This window comes from Trematomus bernacchii, unplaced genomic scaffold (assembly GCF_902827165.1).
Source record: "Trematomus bernacchii unplaced genomic scaffold, fTreBer1.1, whole genome shotgun sequence".
NCBI classification, from domain to species: Eukaryota; Metazoa; Chordata; class Actinopteri; order Perciformes; family Nototheniidae; genus Trematomus; species Trematomus bernacchii.
Genome location: NW_022987593.1, coordinates 15,056,862 through 15,083,341, shown reverse-complemented (window position 1 = coordinate 15,083,341; position 26,480 = coordinate 15,056,862). Strand labels below are relative to the sequence as shown.

The window sequence follows — 26,480 nt, the reverse complement described above, 5'->3', positions numbered from 1 at the left end:
TTTTGTATTTCCATGATGAAACAATTAATCAGATCAAGTTATTCAGTAAATAACATTAGATAAGATAGGATATACTTTATAGATCCCAAATTGGGACATGTTTTCCTGACAGCAGTGTGTAAAACAAGGCATTGCACATCATTAGAAATGAAAAAGAGTAGAAAATAAACAATTATGAAATATGAACACCGTAAAGATAACAATCTTGAAACTATCTGACAAATAAAACGCTATTGAAGGGACAAATTGCAGCTAACATGCAAGTAGGATATTATTTAAATGTAGCCTACTAATACTTCACTTTTAGTGCAGAAAGTCCTGCAATAAAATGTAAAAATCCTAAATAAAAATCATAAAGATGGCTTAAATGTAGGCTAAAAGTATAATTTTACAGTTCAGATAAATCTAATAAATCATAATTTTAAATGATGGATTGTGGGGTAGGTAAGTTTGAGAAACCGGCTCGAGATACACTTTTTGTTATATTCCATGGAATGCTCTTAACATCCCGATAGCAAGGAATATCGTGCTTTGACAAAAAATCCATAAAAAAATGTCATCTGTGGAAGCCGTAGTACTGCAAAAAGCACGACCAATCATTTTAGCCGGCCTGGCTAAAATAACTGGATGGCCTACCTGCCTGTCAGCCTTCCATCTGTGCACAAACTTATCTCGTGCCCTCATTGGTCATGTGCGCGTTCGTGTGTGTTGGAGGAGGGGCTCTCGAGCTGGTTTCTCCAAAATTACCTACCCCACCTTTAATCTGATGATTATTTTGTAAAATATTTGGTGTCACGATTATAATAAAACTCTCATTGAAATGATTCAGAGATCAGTCCAAACCCCCATATTATACATAATTAATTGAAAGAAAAATCAGCAAAATCTTTATTTTGTAAATCTGGAGACCAGGGGCGTCGCCTGGACCTGAAAACATTCGGGGCTTAGCCCACAGTGGCGGCGGCACTACAGTGGCATTTTTTACTGCAACACTCCCCACAAGCACACACACAGTAGACTGTTACTGTACAATGAAGGCTCGATAATCAGCTCACGGCATATAGGCAGGGGTAAAGTGGTATTTTTTATGAGTGGGTGGCTCACCTCCTCTAGGGGGGTCCGGGGGGATGCTCCCCCGGGAAGATTTTTTTTTAAATATTGAAGTTAAATGCATCAATCTGGTGCACTTTGAGAGCAAAATGAAGAGATCTATGGATACCTCTCTCAACACCCATATGAAGCAGAACTGTAAACAGATGTACTTTTTCTTTATGGATATTTTACTAATCACTCCCCTTTTAAACTCTATTCTTGTTTTACTGCCATATAGTATTTCATAACTGTTTTTCCTTTATTCTCTTTTTTTTAATAACTATAATGATCATATGAAGGTGTGCCGCGGAAATAATCTTTTGAATAATTTGTGACCAAACCGTTTGAGACCCACTGAGATAACTTAGACTAAAGTTAACTATCTAAACACTCAGAGAGTCCTTTAGCTCACCTGAGTCTCTCAGTCTGAGAGGAGAGGACTCTCCTCCAGCTTCTTGTGGAACAAACAGCTCCTTACGTCCGTTAGTGCAGCTAGCTAACCAGATGCTAACAACACAGTCCATGCTGACACCGGACCCTCCCTCCCCCTCTCTCCCTCTCTCTCTCTCTATCACACAATGCGCTATAGAGTGGCGAAGTCCCTCCCACTTACTTCCGGGGTATGGGACCTTATTTCGGAAAAATTATGCATTGAAGTCAATGGGGAGAGAAAACTTATCTTTCGATCCCGTTTGAATTGTGCCATGAATTACACATATGATGTTTGTCAATCTTAAAAAATCATTTCCATGTCAAAAAAGTCACAGTTTGTCTTAAAACTGTTGAAATATAAGACTTTGAAAAATACGAAACTAGAAAGACTACAAATCCCAGAGTCACGTAAGTGATGTCACAATTGAGACACTACGATACACGTATAATACCGTATATATACGATCAGCGCCATATAGATAGAATCTATCTATATGGCGCTGGCTAAGATAAGATAACTTTCACAAGATGCCTGTGTGCTTAGTACCAGGTTGTTATTATACCAGCAATGGGTCTTGCTCGTTCTTTCGCTTCCCGTCTGATGAAAGAGGAGTGTGTGGATCAAGTTAGCTACCTAGCTAGTAGCTAGCACGTTAGTTAGCATTACAGCCTTGTCATTTGTATTAGCCTTAACATGAAGTAACGTTAAGTAACCCAAAATGTTAAACAGTAAGAGTAGTAGTCATATTTCGTGAACCCTTTGAATAGTACTGTCACCGGTGTGATCATTCTATAATACACAATTTAAGCCCGGGGGAGAAATGCTAACGCTAACGCTAGCGATCTTCTCTACTTCATGCTATCTGCACAAATGGTTGACATTAAACATTAAAACGACCAGGCAGTTCAGAGAGAATCAAAGGAAGGCAGGCAGGCAGCTTTGCATGACATTCTTCAGGACGTGTTTCATTGTAGTGATAGTGAGGGTAGTCTCTTGTGTTGACAAGACAGTAGTGACGGCCATCTTGGTGACGTGTGTTGTTGACCAGAGATCAGATGTAGTTCTTTGAGCGTTTCACACAAACAAATGTGTTACTTCACAGTTTTACGACACATTTTTTTTTTTTTTTACTTGCAAAATTATCTTTTAAATTGACAAACATCATATGTGTAATTCGTGGCACAATTCAAACGGGATCGAAAGATAATCTTTCTCTCTCCATTGACTTCAATGCATAACTTTTCCGAAATAAGGTCCCATGGGGCTCAACCGGAAGGGGAGGGACTTCGCCACTCTATTGCCACACACACACACAGAGCCGAGCTTGAATGACACAAGCACACGTTTATTTCCATGCAACTCTCTGATTGGTCTGGTGTCATGCCTCTGTTGCATTCACTGAACACGGGAAATTACAGTGCTGCCTTCCTCTCTTGTGTCATGATGAGGTTCACGTAAAGCACGGTTAATGTATTATATTATTGAGGGAGAATTGTCCGGGGCTACAGAAAAAACATTCTGGGCTAAAGCCCCGGATGCCCAGGCCAGGCGACGCCACTGCTGGAGACATAAAATATTTTTGCATGAAAAATAACTTTCCTTGAATTATTAAAAATACATTTTCTGTGAATTAATTATCGGTATAATTGTATTTGTTTTGTGTGCGAAAACCTTAATTTAACTTTAACATATTTAAGTGTTGAGGTAAAATGTACAACATTTCCTTGTGATATTAACTGAAGTAGAAAAATAAATTAAATGAAGCTCAGCGCAAGTTCTTTCAGGAAGACTGATATACATTCACTCCGCAGCTGCATACAATCAGCTCATCACAGGCTTTCTGTTAACCTACTGTATTACATTCACCTCAATCTCAACAGCCAATCACCGTGCTGCAGCCAAACTTTAAAATGGTTCTCCTCTCTCCTGCAGTCAGTTGTGATTTCAGGTGTTCATGCTGCCACCCGCCTCCTCCCCATCCACCTCCTTTCATCACATCCAGTGCCAGGAGAGCTAATCCAAAGACCTCATCACACCTCCTCTTCATCCCATCTCCTCATCAAATCCAGATCTTCAGCATCATCACCAGTGTCTAGACCCCGGGGGGTTCCCTATATGCTCACGGCTGCATTTCCCCTTTAGATATACGATTTCAGGATCGGGGTCTAATCGCCAAAGACTTAACATTTATCTTATGACATGTGTCAAGAAATGTTCTTTAAACAAAATGAAGTCTTTCCTGATTGAACTTGAATAAGATTAAAATTGTAACTCAAGTTTTACTCAAGTACAGTACTTGAGTCACAATGTAAACATTCCAATACTGATGAATAACATTATTAAAGGTTGTAATATATCTATATAATTTCTGATATTAGATAAAGTAATATATTTAACCTTTACAACAGAAGTACACTCTCAAATTGGAGTAAATTATAAAATAAATGTATTGTGTGGTAGTCTCATTTTTCTGTTCTATGCTGCTCAAATTGTGAAATATCTGGACATTATCTAAATAATTCAAGTACACCAAATTAAATCTCACTTCTGAAAAGGTTCCATTTGCTTTTATTTGTTTTCTATAAAGATATCAAAAGTATAACTAATGTGGGAAACACGGATTACAAAATGATATCGTTTGCATGCATCTGTGACAAAATTACATTTTACATTACATAGAGTTGTATATGTACACTGATCAGGCAATTAAGGTACATTACATAGATGTGACACCTTTCATGGACTCTTATATCTTTGTAAATTACACTATATTTTAGCAATCTTGAGCATTGTTTATTTTGATAAGATTACACTAGACTTTAAAGTCTTCAATGCTTATTTTCACTTTAAGAATTTGTGATTAAGTTAGAGAAAAAAAAATCCCCGTAGTATAACAACAATGTACAGCGCAAAACCCCATAACTGAACAACCTTCACCTTTACATAAAGTGTGATATATTCCACTTTAAATTTCATTAATCTGACAATGTACACATTTCAAACACTTCCACACACATCACTGGTTCCCACAGTGTTTGCAGAAGTGAAATCATTAGCATTGAGAAACCTGTGTTTTAACCCAGTGATTATAAAGACTTGAAGTTAAAAAATATATGATATAAAAACTGAATGATCATAATCAATCAGCTCAGAGGAAAAACCGACTAAAACCACTGAGTGTTCCCATTGTTCTCGTATTCAACACTCCCTTTCATGCAACATCGAATTATTCGTCTACTTGGAGCCACTTATAGATCGATAGATTAGATATAATGTGAGGTATGAAACCCTCTTTAATGGTCACACATGCAGAGCACACAGCACACAGTGAAATTTGGCCTCTGCATTTAACCCATCCTAGTACCATGAGTCTAGTATAGGAGCAGTGGGCAGCTATTGTACAGCGCCCGGGGAGCAATGGGAGTGAGGGGGGAAGGGGGGTGTCCGGTGCCTTGCTCAAGGGCACCACGGCAGGGCAGGAGGTGAACTGGGACCTCTCCAAGTAGCAGTCCACATTCCATATTTAGGTCTGGTCGACTTGAACCGGCAATCCTACAGCTCACAGTTCAAGCCCCTACGGACTGAGCCCCTACGGACTGAGCCCCTACGGACTGAGCCCCTACGGACTGAGCCCCTACTGACTGAGCCCCTATTGACTGAGCCACTGCTGGACATGATCGTAGAGATGATCAGAGGTGCAGAGTTTTTACCACCATCATTAGGACAAGGACCAAAGTACAGGAAGAGTTTCTCAGTGAAGGAGCAGCCAGTAAAGGAGTAGATCAGAGCTGGAGCTTCTACGTCATAAAAGGAGACCAGACCCTCTGAATAATCCACAAACACCCCCACCTTCTGAGGCTGAGACTTCAGAGAGAGACTGACTCGGGGTACATTAAGAGCGCTGTACTCATTTCCATTTCTCAAACATATAGTCCAGTAACCCCACTGAGGGCTCAGTTGGATGTTCTCTTTCCTGTTGATCGACTCTCTGGCCACTCCCAAAGTCCATTTGGTCTTTTCTTTAACTTGAACCTCAAAGTAAAATCTGCCTGAAGAGAAACTCTGCTTTCCTAAAAGACAAATAGAATGAGAAAATCTCTCTTTGTCTGGGAGATTCTTCTTTACATTACCATGACTAACTTGTTTTCCATCATCAGACAGGATGAGAGTAGGATGTGCTGTATCAGGATCAAGAGTCACATCCACTGCGTACCTCTGGAACGCCTTCAGATCAGCTCTAAGCAGCTCCTTTATCACTTTACTGAGTGTCTCCTCCAGCTGAACCACAGCTCTCACCACAGTCCCTTCATATGATGATGGAGGGATGCTGAACTCTGTCCAGTCCTTGGTTGGTGGAGCAACTTTCAGGGATGGAATGTTTTGTAGAAAATGCAGGTGGTCTTCAGAGTGTGTGACCTGCTTCACCTCAGAGCTTCTCTTCTTCAGCTCAGAGATTTCCTGTTCCAGCTCTTTGATAAAATCCTCAGCCTGTTTCTGTATTGTCTTCTGCTTGTCTTCAATTGTGTTAAGGAGGCAGGCCATGTTTCTCTTAAAATACTGCATCAGAGTTGTAAAGACTTTAACACCTAACTCTATCTCCTCCTCAGCATGTTTCTCGCTATAGTTAACATTTCGTTGGACCCTCCGAATACTTTTTTGTTTCTCTTCGATCATCTGCCGAATTTCAGCCTCTGTCTTCCCCAGCTCTGCCTTTTTCCCTTCATATCCTTCTTTCAGAGGAACCACATCATGCATCTTGTGGTCTGAAACATGGCAGAGCATGCAGACACATGTGTGGTCGGTCTTACAGAACAGCTCCAGAGGTTTATCGTGCTTCGGACACATTCTGTCTTCCAGGTTCTCCACAGGGTCGATCAGCTGATGTCTTTTCAGGCCTGACTTTGTCAGATGAGGCTCCAGGTGAGTCTCACAGTAGGAGGTCAGACACACCAGGCAGGTCTTCAGGGCCTTCAGTTTGGTTTCAGTGCAGACGTCACAGGGAACTTCTCCTGCTTTGAAGACTTGTTGCTCTGAGCTGCTGCTGCTGCTGCTGGCTTTCTGTTGAGCCGACTGTCTGAACTGAGCTACCATCTCAGAGATGAAAGTGTTGACTCGCATTTCAGGTTTTTTGTCAAACATCTTGTTACACATGGGACACTGGCACTTGTCACTTATATCCCAGTGTTTGGTGATGCAGTTCTTGCAGAAGTTGTGTCCACATGGTGTGCTGACTGGATCAATTAACAAATCCAGACAGATGGGACACAGAAACTGATCTTCAGATTGTAGGCAACTGGCAGTAGCCATATCTAAACACAGGGAACACAAGTGAGAAGTGTGGCAAGAAATCCATCAAAGTTTTGAGTTTTATCAAATGTTTGGGACAGATAATCTTTTTTCTGAAACCATTCTTATTCTAGCTTGGTTGTAATCAGTAAATGACGATGCAGGACAATTAAATTAAAGCCACTGGTAAAAACAGCCAGCCATTTGCTTAAAGGAGTTTACTCAAATTGAATATTCAAGTCAAGACAGGGTCCTTTAGTTTAGGATTCAAGTCCTTTGTCATATAACTACATTACAAATTACATTACAAACAGCTGAATATTTGGTGTTACCCATACTTTAGTAAATAAATGGAAATGTTTTTTTTTTGTACTTCATTATGTAACAATAACAGCTGTACTTACCAGTGTTGGTCAGAGATACTGCTGCGGAGATAAGCCTGATGTACTTGAATGATTCTTCAGAAAGAAAAAAAAATAGGAAAATAGTTTGACCTTGCCTCACTTTATTGTGATGTTCATACCAGTAAGCCATAGCAGGCACACCTATCTGTTAGGTTATTAGTCAGCCAAATGTAAGAGGTTGCATAATAACCCCGCCTTCTCTAAAGTGTCAGGATCACCCTATAATACAGGTAGCCTAACCCAAATCTTAAAAGCAGCCCTTTTTGAAACTTTAAACAACACACTGGTTATAATAGGTCAAATTGGACATATGTGTAATCTGGTAAACCAAAATGAAGCAGTAATGACTTTCATTAATAAACAAATGTTTTATATTGGTACTCATTTGTGAGGTTTTACCAAACTTTATATTTAATAAAGTCGAGTTCATTTCAAACAAAGGCATGAAAACTAATTTAGGTCAATTTTTTAAAGTTTACTTTAAACAGTTACACGACAAACGAACATGTATACAAACTCAGCTGTGTGACTTTTCTCATCTCTACAAATGTTTAATTAAACAAAAAAGATTGACAAGAATGTGTCTGATATATTGTTAGAGAAAGATAATTTTGAAACACTATTTTCACACAAGCTTACAATGGATCTAACAATGTTCATATTCACGATCTGTGGTGGTTTAATATTTGCTATGAGTGCGTGTGAAAAACAGAGAAAAATCCTGTCTAAGTAAAGATTTTTGTAAATGCTGGTTGTTGAAAGGTTAAAATATGATCAATAGTACTCACCAGTGTTTGCAAGAGCCTTTTGGTCGTTAAAGCAGATGTTACGATCTCAGATTAATGTTTCTTTCTTTCTTATTGCTCTGCTTTTGCTCTCAAATACTTTCAGTTTCTTTTACTGGAAAGGATGTTGCAACAGGTATAAGTACATTCCAGTCAGGTCAGCTGGAACAGGTGGACTGGTTTTACCCTGTGGAGGAAACTTCTGTGTAGCAATGCATGGAGTCACCGACTCAGGAAGGAGACACGGTGAGAGTTGGAGCTTTGATGTCAAACACTGATGGGTTTATTCAGAGTATTCGGCCGGAGGATTCACATCACAAGTCAAAGAGTCAGAGGTTCTGACTACACGGTAGAGTTGCCACGTCAATTCTGAAGAGCCTCTCTCTATGCTAGACCTTTTAACTGGTTCACAGAGAGAAATCAACATCTCTGAAGGAGTAGACTAAACAGCTGGGAACATTGAGCCACCTGCGTCCGACACTCATGGCCTCAAGGATTTCACATCCTAGAGCCCACAAACACCGATAAAGAAGTGCCTCAGCGTTCTCACAACAATTACCCTTCGTGCCAGACAAGTTGACCGGTCACAAACTGGTGACAACAACACATATGGCACCAAGGCCTTTCCTTAAAGGAGATAACAGACGTCAGAGTAGATCATAACACGTCACAGAGCAAAAGGTTAGATATCTAGAAGAATTATTCCTTAACATACCCCACTGAATCAATCAGAGAAATGTAAGGCAAGGCAAGGCAAGTTTATTTATATAGCACTTTTCAACACAAGGTAATTCAAAGTGCTTTACAAAAATGAAAGACATTAAGAGCATAGCACACATTAGAATAATAACTACGTAGAGCATAAACGTCTGCTCTACTCAGGGCAATTTAATTTGCAGTCATTTTACTTCAATAAAAGGATCAGAATACTACCCCCACCATGTTCAGTGGAGATGGCCTTGTATAAAGAAATAATAATTAGACAGTATGAAGATGTCAGGTAACCTGTTTGGCTGATGGTAGGTTGTTGTGTTGACTTTCAATTGTGTTGTTGGTTTCAGGTTACTGTAAGTATCAAGCAGCTGTGATTGACAGACCATCTGTTTTTAGTGAGGGGCAGGTAAAGTTAGACTATCTTCTCCCTGCTCCTTTCCATCACGGGCTACACAAAGAAATGCTTAACCCTCCTGTTGTGTTGGGGTTTTTCATCAATCATAACTTTTTGGTTTTACATTCGATTGCATTAAGGCTTTATGATATTCTTCACAGTAGACATTTGAACATATAAAATAGCTGATCACCACTTTCATTTAATTTTGGATGATTTAGTCAACTTTGTAACACCCATGGTGTTCCCGGTCAACTGGATATAGAAATATATCGCCATAAAGAAAAGGAATTAGTAACCATCCGGATCAGATAAAACACGCACGCACGCACGCACACGCGCGCGTGCGCGCGCACGCACACACACACACACACACACACACACACACACACACACACACACACACACACACACACACACACACACACACACAAACAGTACAATTTGATACATTTCCTGCTCTTATGTGCCCATCCCCCCACATGGATCACACCTGGCACACGCAATACACGTTCAGTGTCTATTCTTTGTATATTTACTGCAGTTTTTCATGTATACCAGTAGTATGATACAATGTTTACAGTTTGAAAGGGTGTTAAATGAAATTTGGTGATGATGAATGGTTTTTGTGTTATTGTAATAGCAGTTAAAACAGGATCGGTCAAATTTGAGCGCGAAACCCAAAGTAAGAGGGGGGGAAACTAACACAACAGGAGGGTTAAATATTTGTTTTATCATAACTGCTATGAGTGGAATATAAAGAATCAGAATCAAGTTTATTGCCAGGTACGTTTACACATACAAGGAATTTGCTTTGGTATCTGGTGGTGCGAAGATAAACAATCTAAAAAAATAAGTTGCAAAGTAGGTAAAAGAAAAAATATATATAAGGATAATAAAAAATAAGTATTTTTAAGAAACAATTTAGAATAAAAAAACGATGCTAAAGACAAGTATTTACACCAAATTTAACTAAACAAATAACCTTAAAAGCTAAAAAACAAAAACACTTTGGACAATTATTATATATAAACTGCAGTGTTTTATATTTTAAAGTGGAGAGCTGTGCAGACGTGTGCAAAAATATGCAAAAAGCTGTCAGATAGTTGAGCATGAACATGGCTCACAGTATTAAAGGTCACCTATTATGCAAAATCCACTTCTTCATGTCTCTTCTACATCAACCTGTGTCCCCTCTGTGTAAAGAGACTCTGAAAGTTTCAGGAACAAAGATTCTCTCTCTTTTTGTCCTGATCCATTTATATAAAAACCTGTCTGAAAATGAGCTGATCAGATTTTGGCCACTTTATGATGTCATAACGATGTTTTGGCTTGTGTAACTATTAGCCAATCACCAACCAAGGTAACCCCCCCCCCCACCTTATCACCGAATCTCCTCCTATGCCCCTTTCACACCAACGCAACTCCGGTTCAAGCTCCGTGCTAGAGCTTTTCTGGTTCAGAACCGGTTCTTCGGTTTAGCGCCGGCTCTTTTCACACCGCTCAGAGCCCGACTGGTGCTGCCGCTGCTGCGTCATGACGTCACAGTTTACGTCGCTGAGTTTCTCCCCAACGCCGGAGCTCACCTCACAATAACAACGGGTCGGGGACTGCGTTGCTTTTAATCATACGAAGCCAGATTAAATTAAATAACGACTTCTCCAACCTTATACTTTTCTCCAGAGTGCCGTGGTTCATTGTTTATTAATGCGTTTCAGCGGCATTTACCGACCGCTGCAGTGCTGGCCGGCTGCTCTTCCACGAGTGTATTCTCCCGTTAGCTCCGGGTTAGCTCACACGGCTCTAAAGTATTCACTGTCTGACTGTCACACAAGCAGCTGATACATATCCCCAGTTCCCCTTAAGTGAATGTGTGTCAGTCTGAATTGACGCTGTTTGGTGTCAGTCTGAATTGACGCTGTTTGGCATCACAACGCTGTTATGAAAGTTTCTCTGGTATAACATGGGTGATGTTAGCATAGCAACCGAAGCTAAACTGACTACTTGCTAAGCAGTTTTCTACAGGCACTTTTTACCGACGTATTTTTCATTATGATTCTACTTGTGATAGTCGGACATGACAACCTGTGCAGCCCATGTATTGATTCCATCCGATAGCTGCTATAATAACAAACAAAACGTCTGCCTGCTCTCCACAATGATCAATAACAGCGAACGGATGGTCAAAGTAAGGTACAAATAAACAGAATCACACGAAGCCTGGTTAGTGTTGCCTGACTTTATAAAGTGTGTTTTTTTTAACAAGTGTGTGGTTGCGTTCTAGTCACTTTGCTCAGCACTACTGCTTGTTACAACTTTTATTTGCCGTACTCGCCTTAAGTGTTAGCTCAGGTTAATCTCGCCCCCCTCCGACGTAAGCGTGACGTATGCGGTTCTTGCTTCTAGACGGACAACTTTTTGGTGCTCGAAACGAACCGGATTCCGGAGCTATGACGCTGCTCCGCTGCGGTGTGAACAGGAAAACCCGGTGCTTTTCAAGCACCAGCACCGAACCGGCCCTGAAACACCGTTGGTGTGAAAGGGGTACTAGAGCACCATTGTGTTCTTTTTAACCAAATCTCTCTCAGAGGGGCGTGGGGAGTGCTCCTTATTTTCATCTAAAGTAACAGACAGAGAATCAGCACTTTGGAAACAGGGCTGAAACAGAGGGGATTATGGGATGCTGCAATGATCTGTTTGGTGTTTGGAGCCAAACACTTCAGAGACATGTTTGTATATATCTGAGACCTATAATAAATTGATGAAAAGCAGTATAATAGGGGACCTTTAAGAAAGACAAAAAACAACAAGATGTTGTTCACATGCATTAATGTAATGCATAATGTTTTTGGGGAGGATAAGAAGTCAGTGTCAGTGGGGGTCCCGGGCCTTGTTGATGAGGCCATTAGCGGAGGGGAAGAAACTGTTCAGGTGGTGAGAGGTTTTGGTCCTGATGGAGCGCAGCCTCCACTTCTAATCTACTCAGGGCAGGTATTCAAGGTTCAAGGCTTTTATTGTCATTTGTACATAGCTACAGTGTAGATATGACAATGACATTCTTAGGTCACAGGCTCCTCCAACAGTGCAACACAATACAACAGATAATAGTGCAAGTAAATAACATAGAATAGAATATAGTAGAAATAGTGCAGAATAGTCTATATACAAGTGATTGAAATATTGATATACTGTATGAGTTGCAAACAGATGAATGTTTATGGATGTTCTTTCAAAAGTTCAGGTGTTAACAGTCGTATGGCCTGTGGGAGGAAACTGTCCCTGAGTCTGGTATTTTAGCTATAGTGGAGTGTTTTTACAGTATAGTATAAGTATTTGTACCTTCAATAAAAGCTCCAGAATACTACTCAGTCCCACCACTGTATGAGTATGTATGGAGATGGGGCTTTTATTGTGAAAGAACCCCACCTGAAGTGTTAGGTGTGTTGCTTCCGGCGGTTGGTTAGCTTGACGTTGGCAGGAGGCTGCTGCTGAATTCAGGGAACAAACATGGACAGTCAAGGGAGAAAAATCGTTGTTTGTGACAATGGAACCGGGGTAAGTTTGAGAACAGGCGGTGGATTTAAATCTCCCTCCGTGTCGCTCTTTGTGCTCCTGCAATTTGATGAGCAAACGGAGAGAAAACTGGAAACAGGAAGTGATTATCGAGCTAACAGGCTAACGCGTTAGCATGTCTGGGTGGGTTGTGAGAGGAATGTGTCTGTCAGCTGGATCCATTCATCTACACCAGGGCTACAGATGACACATTTTGGTTATATTTATCAGTAGCACACCATTAAATACCCAATATTCTATACAAATCTTGTTCAATCTGGTAGCTAACGGTTAGTTTAGCCGTTTAGCTAGCTTTGGTTTGTAACTTTGGTCACGTTATGCACTGTCAGTTAACCTTAAAAAAACCCTAAAACAATCCCCTGTTCAATCTAACACTCCATTTTGACACCTTAGTAGTTTACATTTCAAAGTCATGAAGTCAATTAATACCATTTCCGTACATGCTCAGTACACGTTAGCCACGGTGGCTAGCTGAGTGCCTTTTAGCTTTGTTTATTTAATATTACGAAGCAAAACCACCAGGAGCCATCTTAAAGGACGAGTTAGAAATACAATAATTAATAATCTTTACTACAGAATCCCCATTTTTCTGTTTTCTGTTTTAGTTAGCTAGGTTAGCTCAGTAGCCTCTTCAGTCGGCCCCGCCCTCGTTAGAAAGTGCAGACACTCAGTTTGAATGATCAGTGTCACTAAGTACAGTCACCTACAGCTTCTTAAATCGGAAGATTTGCTAATCATTTTGGGTTTTTTAAGCTACCTACGAGTACTTTAACTCCTAATACTTTAACTTACTTTTCCTAATCGTTACTTTAATACTTCTCGATGCAGTTCTTTTACTTGATATTAAGTATTTATACAGTGTGGTAGAAGTACTTTTTTATTCAAGTAAAGAATCTGAATACTTTTTCCACCACTGTTAAGCATGTCTTTAAATGGCCGATTTTGTTTGTAGTAGCCTTTATAAATGCTAAACTATTCAGGAAAAGTGACTTTTATTCAAGTCAAAGCAGTTCTGTTATATCCAAGTAAAAACGTTTTTAATACATATTTTGTATCTCTTACATACAGTGCTATTTAGGAATTGAGTTGAGTTTCAATCTCAGTTCATTATCATATTCTTATGTACATTGTGGTTCACAGGTACCAAGTCGCCTCAGTGTGTATTTATATCCCTTTTGAACCTACAAGATGTTGCTCTAGTGAAGGATTTTGCTTATTTAACATCTATTATACTTCAAATATTGTATTTGTAACAATTGTTTTTCCTTCTTTTCTTCTTTCATTCCCTTCCTAGTTTGTCAAGTGCGGCTTTGCAGGCTCCAACTTCCCCGAACACATTTTCCCAGCGCTGGTTGGCCGGCCAATCATCCGCTCCACAGCTAAAGTTGGCAACATTGAAATAAAGGTAACATGGAAATCCTTGTAACTGCAATATTTTCATTAGATGTATTAGGAGGGATGGTGAAAAGTGGAAACAAGTTGGGTCTTAATTAACACAAGTGATCATGTATGAAAGCGCAATAATTATTGTCCATAATATACAAAGATTTTGCAGCTTTGGACCTTAACCAAACACTGCCGAGGCTCACTTCATTAACTTACTATCTTAAGTAAAGGTCACCTATTATTCTAAATGCACTTTTTGATTTCTTTTATACATAAAAATGTGTGTCAGAAAATACAAACCTCTATCTTTTTCTCAATTTTGTAACAGGGCTGTATAGAATAGAGGGGTATTAGGCTAGAATGGGTTTTTTATATATCTGACACCTATATGCCTAAAAATAGTATAATAGGAGACCTTTAAGTAAGACACAAGGAAAATGATTTTGATAATTCAGCTGATGAATTGTAAACTTTGTGGCTGTGGGATACTTTAAAAGATCATTAGCCTAAGGAAACAGCAGGTAAATACCTAACTGATCTATTGAACTTTGACCCCTCACAGGACCTGATGGTGGGCGATGAAGCCAGCGAGCTGCGCTCCATGTTGGAGGTGAACTATCCCATGGATAACGGCATCGTCAGGAACTGGGACGACATGAAGCATCTGTGGGACTACACCTTCGGCCCCGAGAAACTCAACATAAACTCCCGCGACTGCAAGATCCTTCTGACCGAGCCGCCCATGAACCCCACCAAGAACAGAGAAAAGATTATAGAGGTGGGCTGTGGTACAATCACATGTAAAGTCTCACATCATGTTTTCATTTTGGCCTGAGAGACTGGATCAGGATGATGGGCCCTAAGGTCATCCTAATTGATTTGTATTGAAAATGTGGCAGAAACACAATTTTTTTTAATGCTTTTATAGTTACCTTATTTCTGTTTTTTTCCTGCCAGGTGATGTTTGAAACGTACCAGTTTGAAGGAGTTTACATCGCCATCCAGGCTGTCCTCACTCTCTACGCTCAAGGTTAGTTTGTCTCCTTAGCACTCATGTTCACAGCTAAACTAAAAAAGCTATTATTCTCTGAGCAAAATCCAAGCAAGAAATACTTTTACTAACAAAAGCCTCTAGCTAAATTCTAAAACTCATGGAGCTACATAGTTCGACTACCAGTGGAGCTGTAGAGCAATGCAGATTAACAGGTATTGGTAGCACATGCACACCTTGAATACTAAGTAATACACATCCTTGCACTCTTCTGTTTCAGGGCTGCTGACTGGAGTGGTGGTGGACTCTGGTGACGGTGTGACTCACATCTGTCCGGTGTACGAGGGCTTCTCGCTGCCTCACCTGACCCGACGTCTGGACATCGCAGGAAGGGACATAACACGCTACCTCATCAAGGTACCAGCAGCAACACACAGTGATGGACTGTCTTTATATTAGCCTCAATGGATCATTATAAAGTGACCATTTATTCTGACCAGCCCAGCGAACACCTGTGTAATAATCATGCTGTCTAATTAGCATCTTGTCACAACTGTCAGGTGGATGGACACAAGTAGGATGCTCCCTAATGCAGATTTTTAACACATTTGTGCAGAAAATCTAAGCAAATCAAGACCTAAGTGTGCATTAAAAAATGTCCTTTTATCCAATCAGCATTCAGTGTTTAGGAAAACCCTCGAGGAAAAAAAACGAATTCAATATTAAAATAATTAATATCTTTTCACTACCTGTCATGTCACATATTTAGGTCTTTTCCATCTTGTTGTACATGTATTGCATTCACTTAACCTATTTGTTGAAGCGCTAGTTGTTCTACACAGTGGCTTATTCTTTGTAAAATGTTAAATGAATGTATTTTGATGCTTTGATAACCATGAAATCCGTCTTCCAGCTGCTGCTGCTGCGAGGTTACGCCTTCAACCACTCTGCAGACTTTGAGACGGTGAGGATGATGAAGGAGAAGCTGTGCTACGTGGGTTATAACATCGAGCAGGAGCAGAAGCTGGCGCTGGAGACCACCGTGCTGGTGGAGTCGTACACGGTCAGTTAACGTCATGATTAGAAACTGAATCTCTACCTGATTGTTGTGCTTTTATTTAGGTCTTAATGTGTGCACATGTAAAAATGTGTCTTTGATTGTGTATATATAGCCTAGGTATATACATATTTGCACACATATTTTTATATATGTTTGTTTTTATATTCGGGATTGTGGGAAACGGTACTTCGATCTCTCTGGAACTGGAAGATTGACAATAAAGTTGACTTTGACCTCGCTGCACTACTTTAAAAATACCTGAAAAATAATTAGACCACTCTATGATGCCTGGTTTTCACATTCACACCAGTGTTATTTAATTAAAATGTTTAGTATAGTGTTCTTAAAGTTTGCCATTTTTATTGCATTCAAGCAATTGTTTGTGTACTGATCTTGTGTTTTATATACAATTGTGATTTTTAATATTATTTAGGTAGAGGCTTTAAATAAGTCCAATGGGTTTTTTGCCTTCTCTGTTTTGTTTGTGTATTTTTAAATTGTGCAAATCCATAAAAAACAATAATACAAAAAAATAAAAATAATAATGAAATGAAACATGAGAATTATTATACTATACAAACTTAAGCAGTGTCAAATTGATAAACAAAAGTATTACTAATTTACAAATTATATATAAACAAATAATCTACTTAATTACACATCCGAAAAGGGGTGGGAAGAAGTTTACACTTATTTAATCCCACCCCTTCTCCCAAAAACTCAATTATTAACATATATATATTTGTTTTCTTTTTGTTCCTTCACTGATAATGAGGACAGTACCTAAATGTTTTTAGACGTTATCACATTTCTGACGGCTGGTATTTTGTTGTGTCCTCAGCTCCCGGACGGCAGGTTGATCAAAGTGGGAGGGGAGAGGTTCGAAGCCCCCGAGGCTCTGTTTCAGCCTCACCTCATCAACGTGGAGGGGGTGGGGGTGGCCGAGCTGCTCTTCAACACCATCCAGGCCGCAGACATCGACACCAGGTGAGCTGCCAGCGACTGCTCGTCTTTATAGTTGATGGACAAGTAAAAATCCCTCTTTGAGTCACACATGTTCTGTCTGTTTTAATGCTTTAAAGGTCACCTATCATGCTATTTTTAGGCAATAGCATAGGTCTGAGACATATAAAAATATATAAAAAACATGTCTATGAAGTGTTTTGCTCAAAATACCAAACAGATCACCCATTCTAGCCATGCCTCATATCCCTCTATTTCACTTCCTGTTTCAAAAGTGCTGATTTGGGGTTTGATTTGATAAAAAACTAAATACTGCCGTGATGAAACGCCATATTAGATTATCAAGGATTATTTCTGAAACAGTATGGAGCTCAAAGGCTTTCTCTCTTGCCAGTTATACCACAAGGTGAGTTCCTTTTTATTTCCTGCTTCTTCACACACATGCTCTCCAGTACAGGTTAGCTCTGAGTGTTAGCGATGCTAATGTAAACACCGACCATATTACGTCCAAAACAGTCGGGCATTGTTTCTGATAGCAACGTTTCTGATAGGGCCGTGGGTCCACATTTCAGATATTACGTCATATCGGACGCAAATCTGGATCAGCTCCGTTGTAGCCCCGTTTTTAGAGATTTGGGTACGGAGGAAAAGAGAGCGGGTTTTATTTTCTGACGCTGCGTGAGTTCCCCGACACACCGGGGACACATATTTATGTATAAAAGACATCAAAAAGTGTATTTTGCATGATAGGTCCCCTTTAAATGCTTTTTGTAAAGAACTTTGATATGCCTTTTGTTGACATGTGCTGCATTATAAACTGGCCTTGCATTGATATCTCTTCACTGGATAGTAAAACCAACAATAATGTTGACAAGTTGTATTAAAAACTAAGACAACTCAAAAAGTCGGTAAAAATATTGAACCTTTGAGATATGATTTAGTTAAAAAATGTCCATTGTTGATTTTCGTTCCTTAGACTGTTAGAAAAACCGTCTGAAACAGAATTAAGGTCATCATAAGACACTGAGACAAATGATGACTAACATGTTTACACATACTTTGTCAAGATGAACACTTCTCACAGCTAGCAAGGATTAAGTGACGAAATAAAACCTAACCTCATTGTTTTTCTCTAATAAGGTCTGAGTTCTACAAGCACATCGTCCTGTCCGGAGGCTCCACCATGTACCCCGGCCTGCCGTCCCGCCTGGAGCGCGAGATGAAGCAGCTGTACCTGGAGAGAGTGCTGAAGGGAGACGTGGACAAGCTATCTGTGAGTACAAGCGTCTGAAAACATCAGTTTGAACTTCATTGAGTTTCAAAAGAACATTATGGAAAATGTCCCCGTGTAACCGATCCTTCTCTGCTAAAGATGTCACTCCTTTGTAAAATGCTTTTATTTATTTGTATTTACTTTACTATTATTAATTAATTTTGTATAATTTATTTATTTTAATTTATTTTATTTTAATTTTTTAACTATTTTGTATTTTATTTTTTACTTTATTTTATTTCATATTCTGTTTTACCATATTATTATTTGTCATTTGAATGTATATGTCCTGTCAGGATATGTCTTGATTTAAAACATGAGGCATCGAGGGAAGACACCACTTGTCCCTTTTAAAAAAAGATGACTTTTACTAAAATATGTCTAAAAATGTCCAAAACCGATCTCTGTTAGTTAGGTTTGTTGCCTCTGAATGTACTCTTAGTTATGTCAAAGGGTATTTTTATATGTCAAATTGTGATGATGTTTTCTTAAGATGAAGAGCCTCATGATGATGTCTGGTGAATATTTTCCAGTCACTGCAGTATCAGACTTTTATAATAAAGGCCTAGACTTCATTACTAATAATAACCGGCTACTGGAAATGTATCGTAGTTGGAGTACATTAATTTGCAGACTTCAGTTAAAATGATATAACGGGATAAAATGAAGCTTAATGTCAGAGCCACAATCAGGGTTTTTTGCCAAGTAGGTTTACACATACAAGGAATTTGCTTTGGTGATTAATGGTGCATATAAAAACACAATTAGAGGAGATAAGGTGTAAAATAAACATGTTATTAAATGTAAAAAATAAGAGTTTACAAGCAATATAAATATATACACGAAGTAAGTCCAATACGAATTTGACACAGGACTCTGAAAAACAAAAAATGTGCAGTGTAATTTAAAAGTGGGAAAAGCCACACACACACACACACACACACACACACACACACACACACACACACACACACACACACACACAGACACACAGACACACACACACCCAGACACAGAGAGGGTGTTCGCTGTTGGGTGCCAGCACTCCGTCAGCGCTCTGTTGACACCCTACTTTCCGCTTTGTCTCCGCAGAAATTCAAGATCCGGATAGAGGACCCCCCCCCGGCGTAAACACATGGTGTTCCTGGGCGGCGCCGTGCTGGCCGACATCATGAAGGACAAGGACAACTTCTGGATGACCAGGGAGGAGTATCAGGAGAAAGGGACGCGCGTGCTGGAGAAGCTCGGAGTCACCGTCAGATAAAACACAAAACAAACAGAAACACTTCCCCTCCCTCCATCTACACCTCTCAGCTGATATCCACGCATCGCTCACCTCGGGGTGTCGTCGATTCACGCTCATTTTTATAAAGCAAGGAGGGAGGAAGAGGATGAAGGATACGGGGTAAGAAGTCTCATGGTGAAGGAGGTGTTAACAGAGCTCTTGAATATATGCCCTCCAAAAAAAAGAAATACTGACAAATGTGTTTGAAGATGCACAAGATGGCGCCATTTAGTCCTCCATTTAGTTCCAGAGTTTAGGTAACATTTGCTTCCTTGGCAAACCTTTCATCATGGCTGCACCATTTCAATATTGTCTGGTTTTGCAATTGCGACATGATTCCCGATATTAAAGGGATCATCTTTCTGTAAAATACTGGATATTGGATTTGACTTCTTTGTACAAGAGTTTATTCAGAACATTTCATAATGTTGCACTTCGGCTTGTATTCAATTTAATACATGTACATGCAGCCTATACTCTCATATCTTTCATTTCAACATGAAACTGATGCTAGAACGCTGTTAGCTTAGCTTAGCATAAAGACTGGAAGCAGTCTTTTATAAAGTAACAAAACCTGGCAACCAGCACAGGGCACACGCTTTAGTTGTCACTGAAGGCAAGGATGGGTTTTGTAAACATTTTAACAAAAAACTTTAAAAAGGCCATTCACCATGAATAGACAAGAAAAGAGAGGAATTGAAAATACTGATATGAGGCACCTCCAGTATTTAGTTAACCTAATTCAAGTAGTTCAAAAGAGATATAAGGACATGCTAATCAATGAGCTTTAGAGGTGCTTGTAGATGGGTTTTGTGTCCTATGCTAAGCTAACTAGCTGCTGTCTAAGCTTTATTCTGAACTGACATGAAAGTCTTGCCAAGTAAGCAAATAAGCGCTTTTTCAAATATGTCAAACAAAAACAAAAAACGGTTATTACGGCATTAAGATGCAGGCTGTTCACTTTGATGAAGTGGGGGATATTCTCATTTTTCTTTTTATAGCAGCTTATGTGCGAGTATTTTTGTTTCTAGTGCCTTTCACAGGAGGCCAGAAAAAGCTCCTGGCTGTTTTCAAGTTGAAGGCGACGATGATTATTGTTATTATTACGAGTGATGTGTTTCCTTTCCAAAACGAGACCCCCCGCCTTGCTAAAAATGTGCTGCCTAATCTGTCAAAACAGATGTCGGCTTAAAAAATAATGCTCACAGTGTGGAGCATTACAGAGATTAGATATAAGAACAAATAGACCATTACATGCCGAGTGTTTTTACACACTGATTATTAAATAACACCCCCACCCCCCCCTCTCATTTCCTGTTTGGCAGTGAGTCACTGTAAGGTGCAGTTTCACTCAGCACCTCGCTTGTCTCGATTGCTTGCTTCTTGAGCGCGGGAGTCCATGTGTTTCTCAAGATTGAACTATGAAGATTTGAAAGGAATAGTTGGGAAACATCTTAAGAAAGCTGGATGTTTCTCAGTCTTCTAGTTTTCTTTCCTTCTTCCTGAATCACGTGTGTTGAAAAGGATGGTGATTTAAAAGAGTGTAGGATTTGGAAACAGTCCAGTTGAAGCTCTTAATGGGTTGGATGTGTCTCTGTTTACCAACAAATCAACCTTTCTAGATCACAGAGGATTTGTATGAGAAGGGTTTTCATTCGTTGTCGATAACAAAGCCTCAAGTCATTCTTTAGTCTTCATGCAGGACGGTTAATCTACATAATTTCTCTTAACAATAACGCACCATGCTTTCAAAACCACTGAGGCTCTATTCCCTTTTTCTTTTTTTTTTAACATGCATTTCTTTTCTCTTGATGTTCTTTATCATTGCTGTGCTTTTTGTCTCTGAGGACACCAGGGTTTCTCTGACAGACTGTCATACGTCTGACTGTTGACCGGTTTCATTCCCCATGTTCACTGTGGTCACATTGAAGCTTTCTGCCCTCAACAGCTGAACACAGCTCAGCCATCTCTATCGGACTATCATTTTAAACATGAACAAACTGATTGGCTGGTTCTGGGTCAGATGTTGAGGGGGAATAAATAAAATATATTGTGAATTAAGAAGGAAATGTCCAACAGGAAGTAATTCCCTGTCTTGGTCTTGAAGGAGGAAAGGAGGTGTGGCCTATTGAATCGTACAGAGCTAATTGAGGATGTTGGCATCATAGAAATGAACAATCTCATTGGTTGAAAACAGATCTGGTGTTGAAGTAAAAATAAAAAGTGACAGGATGGCTAATACTCTTAACTTAAGCGCCCTGCCATGTTATATTACCTTCGTGCAAACCTCTTAACCATCTTACAGTATGAATTACATTTACATCATAATTTCACTAGTTATCTAAGTAGTTGCTGTAGAGAAACATATGGTTTGTTCTGGATGCCAAAGCTTCAAGGTTTTCTTCGGACAGAAATCATCAAATAACTAAAAAAACAATTGTAATAACCCTTATTTTGACAGGTTTTCAAAACAAAATGACTATCACATGGTTCATTTGGGATTAATTCACTTCCCAACAATCATAAAAGATAATATGACTACCATTTTATGATAGGTTGGAGAGGACAAACATTTCTTGTTCCCCAAATATCTTTTACAATAATGAACATTTTATTGAGATAAAAGATTATATTACAGCTTGCTGAAAAATCATCTCGTTCGATTGTGGTACTACATTACCCAGAAGCCTCAGCGTAGTTGCAATTGGACCCGATAATGTTCAACCAATGAGATCATTGTAGTGTTTGTGCATCTCAATCACTGAACCTGCACTATTTAGAAAACTTAAGAGTAAAATCAGTCTCTCTTTTTGATTTTGCATTCCTCTGATTAAACCTTAGTTTTCTTTTCGATCGTGACCACACCTCCCCCTCCTTCTCGACTGAACTGAAGATTAATTTGTGGGTTTGGGGTTACAGGCGAAGGTGATTTTTGTGGGTTATTGATATATTATTTTGTAATATTAATAAGAATCTGGTGTCAGGCAAAAGGGAAAACCACGTAAAAGCTGGTATTTGTGGTTTTCCTTCTCGGTTCTTATGTGTATATTGGAGGCACTTGCATATATAAATATCAATGTATAATTTTCCTCTTGTCGAACACGGTCATCGAGTGCCAACTACAGTTATTCTTGTCGGATATTATTTTTGGTCGTCCTTTTTATGTTTTGTTTATAACATAACTGCCAACCGCTGATTTAAATAAAGCAAAGTGATTTATAGACGCCTGGTGTTGCTGTGTTTTTAATTCTGTTGTCTTATATTAGCAATGACACCTTCCTCAGCAAGATGAAGAAGAAGCTATTTTAGTCCTTTTTAGATAAAGATTCTGGTGATATTCTATAGTTTTCTTATTGGAGACAAACACACATCTACTTCCTTTGTGCCACAGAGCTCTGTTATTGTCACAAACATATTAAAAACACTCAAATGAGCCTCACTGTTAAAGTTAGGGTAGGTAAGAACGGAGAAACCAGCTCGAGTGCGCTCGAATTTGAAAGTACACAACCGACAAAAATCTGCCCCTTCCTTCAGACTTCCTTACAGAGCCCCTCCTCCAACACACACGACCGTGCACATGACCAATGAGGGCACGAGATAAGTTTGTGCACAGATGGAAGGCTGACAGGCAGGTAGGCCATCCAGTTATTTTAGCCGGGCCGGCTCAGATGATTGGTCGTGCTTTTTACAGTACTACAGCTTCCACAGATGATATGTTTTATGTATTTATTGTCAAAGCATTTAATATATTCATTGCTATCGGGATGTTAAGAGCATTCCATGGAATATAACAAAAAGTGTTTCTGAAGTGAATTACCTACCCCACCTTTAAACTGACACACACACACACACACACACACTATCCTGCTGCCACAAATACTCACTAGAGCACCAAATGTGGATCAATCCGCTGCTGAAAGTAGTCCCAAAGAAATCCACTGTTTTCCAATGAATTTGGAGCTGAGAGCCACAGACAGGAAGTCAGACGGTATTAAGAGACATTTGCTCTTCCGTTTTAATTTTTCGGTTTGTTTCTTTGTTTCCTACTTGTTTCCTCCTTTGAGGGACAGTTGTGATGGTATGTCACTTTTAAAGGGATTTACTGACATAATCTTTGGAATTAAGGTGGAATTTATACACTGTAGCGCAACTCATTTTAGTTACATTTATTTTTCCACGACTGTCGATCTGTAACAGACACACATTGTCTTCCATAGACTAACACACACACACACACACACACACACACACGTACAGTGTCAAACTAAAGAAAAAATGAAGCAGCAATCAAGCTTGGTTGTAGAGTTGAAGATGCACTCGTAAAACAACCTAATCACCATGTGTGTGTGCATGTATGTGGGTGTATGTATGTGTGTGTGTGTAGGGTCTGGGCCTGATTTACAGAGGCCCCAGTGAGTCTGCCTGCCTCGCTTTGTTTACGCGGATGAAATCTGAAACAAATGTGACTGTGCAGACCACCAACCCTCCTATCCTGGGTGTGTGTGTGTCTGACATTTAAAATATCTTCTAGAAGCTAATCTCTTTGAAGTGGATTGAAGAGCACTTTCTGCTTATTCTAATTGATAACCAAAAGTCTTAAATCTCACATTTAAAATCATCTGTCATGGTTTTGATAAAAATGCTTATTACCTTTTTTTTTTCAAGTAAGCTTTGTGGAGCTTTCAATGATATCATATGATCTTCATCTGATCATTTGGACCACTAGAGATCCCAGCATTACAATAAACGCTAATATGGTTCGTAGTTGAGTAGCCTAGTCTGCTCTGATTGGTTAGCTGGCCCGTATATAATTAAGTATTTACGTATGATATGGAAAATGTACTTATCATATTAGTATTTAGTGTCTCTACTGGGACATGTCTCCATGCTTTAATGTTCAAAAAGCTCTTTATTTTTCTCACACTGCCTGTGCTGCAGCACCTCTTTTCACCCTCTGTCTGAAACCAGAGCCCAGTCTGCTCTGATAGGCTAAGGGACATCTCTAACCAATCACGTACAATGTGTTGGAGCGCTAGCCAATAGAAGCGTGGGTGTTAAATAGTGATGTCACTATGTTACGGAAGTTAACAAAGAAGTCCAATGGAGACGTTTCTGGAAGATTAGCTATGGTTTTAATTGAGACTCGTTTCACCCTGTGTTGAGACTTGTGAAGTGTTTCAATGTGTGTGTGTTTCTTCATTATATTTCTCTATTTCTGAAAAGTATAGTAACATTCTTATTCTGATAATCCCCATATTTAGAAATGCAACAATAATCTGATGACGTCCCGTAGTTTGACAAACCCACAGAGCTGTTGTCAACGCACACACGCACGCACACACACACACACACACACACACACACACACACACACACACACACACACACACACACACACACACACACACACACACACACACACACACACACACAGAAAGAGAGGCCACTGCATTCGTTTCCAGATGATGTTTTTTATACACGTCTCATCGTCTCTTTTTCTGTTAGAAGAGATTTACATCCGTCATATTAGAAACAATAAAAAAATAGAACTGAAAATGTACATCATACACTTGATACATATACATATATTATATATATATATATATTCTGTTTTTTACATAGGTAAAAATGTGAATTATATAAAAAAAGACAAACCAATGAATACAACCTTATACATCAGGACGTAAATCAAGAGGAGGCTTCAGGCACTTTCCTTTAATACACACGCTGACGGTTCCTTTTCCTCGACACAGAAAGAAAAATAAATGTGGTATTATGAAGCTTGATCGACAGACAGACAGACAGCTTTAAAACAGAGGCCTTCACTCCTGATTGCTCTTCGCTTCAGACTTGTGGTGCATTAAACTAGCGTACTGATGTATATATTAGTTTCCCACCAAGTCTTCATGTTTTATGATTTACTGCCAACCTCGTCCATTAGTAATTATTTAATTAACGTCATACCACTCAGGTAGCCACTGGTTTGAACCTTCAATTACTATGAAAAGGTATATTTCAAAAATGAAAGACTTGTAACTTGCAGGAGAAAGAAAACTGTTAACTTGTCTACACGTTCAGAAGATAACAAGTTGGCTTTCATGTGATTGAAAAAGACACACGTTAGACATTCAAAGAAAGAATAAGGAAAAGCACCTGCTCCCTCCTTCATGACGTCACATGGGCACTTTCTCAATGTTGTTCTTCTTCTGTTAAGCTTTTGTCTCCTTTGAGTCCGTCCATACAGAACTGCTCCAGCTTATTCATTAGTTTTAGCTTAAGAAGTATCACAACCCTGTTGCCTCTCGCTGACACTGATGAAAATGCGTCTGTGAAATGAGCAAACAGTCTTTACATTTGAGGTTTAAGATCAATTCCTATAACATGAGAGATACTCGATAAACTGATGGTGGAATGAAACACAGAGCTTTAAAAAAACTATATAAAGATTGTTTCTATGCTCACAGGAAATTAAGTAGCACCACATAATGAGCTCTCAGTCCTGAAACTATCAAAACCTCTTCTTGAAAATTTAATTATTGCTGAAATATTTTGTAATGGTTCCTTCCTTTGCCTATTTTTTAAATATGGAAATACAGTATGTTGTTGGAGCAGCAGTAATTTATGTTTACTACATTGAAACACTTTGTTAGTTAAGTCTTTTCATTGACTTATAATTAAAAAATATAAATTGTTTGTGTTTAAGAAGCGAAATGTGGGGAAAATGTCTTTGAGTTTAATTGTAACAGTAAGACTGATTATTACTATATTCTGGCCTTTCTGTGGAAATGTATACAATCAATGAAAATAAAAAGATCATTTTGATACCCAGCCACACTAACAC

The 26,480-nt window shown here is 39.2% G+C and overlaps 2 protein-coding genes across 2 annotated transcripts; one reads left to right on the top strand and one right to left on the bottom strand.

Annotated features, from left to right (window-relative positions):
• Positions 1 to 4,987: 4,987 nt before the first annotated feature.
• LOC117481814 (E3 ubiquitin-protein ligase TRIM69-like) lies at positions 4,988 to 8,091 on the bottom strand. Its single transcript, XM_034129711.1, has 3 exons — positions 8,004 to 8,091; positions 7,216 to 7,269; positions 4,988 to 6,834 (listed from the first exon to the last, which is right to left on the bottom strand). The coding sequence occupies exon 3, from the start codon at positions 6,830 to 6,832 to the stop codon at positions 5,078 to 5,080; it is 1,755 nt and encodes a 584-aa protein (XP_033985602.1). The 5' UTR covers positions 6,833 to 6,834; positions 7,216 to 7,269; positions 8,004 to 8,091; the 3' UTR covers positions 4,988 to 5,077.
• A 4,459-nt stretch (positions 8,092 to 12,550) lies between these two features.
• On the top strand, positions 12,551 to 22,863 carry LOC117481813 (actin-related protein 2-B-like). The gene is given in 10 exon segments (XM_034129710.1): positions 12,551 to 12,663; positions 13,976 to 14,086; positions 14,630 to 14,845; positions 15,025 to 15,097; positions 15,339 to 15,475; positions 15,972 to 16,121; positions 16,960 to 17,105; positions 18,222 to 18,354; positions 19,447 to 19,470; positions 19,472 to 22,863. Coding segments are annotated over 10 exon segments (1,185 nt in total). The 5' UTR covers positions 12,551 to 12,615; the 3' UTR covers positions 19,619 to 22,863.
• Positions 22,864 to 26,480: the final 3,617 nt, after the last annotated feature.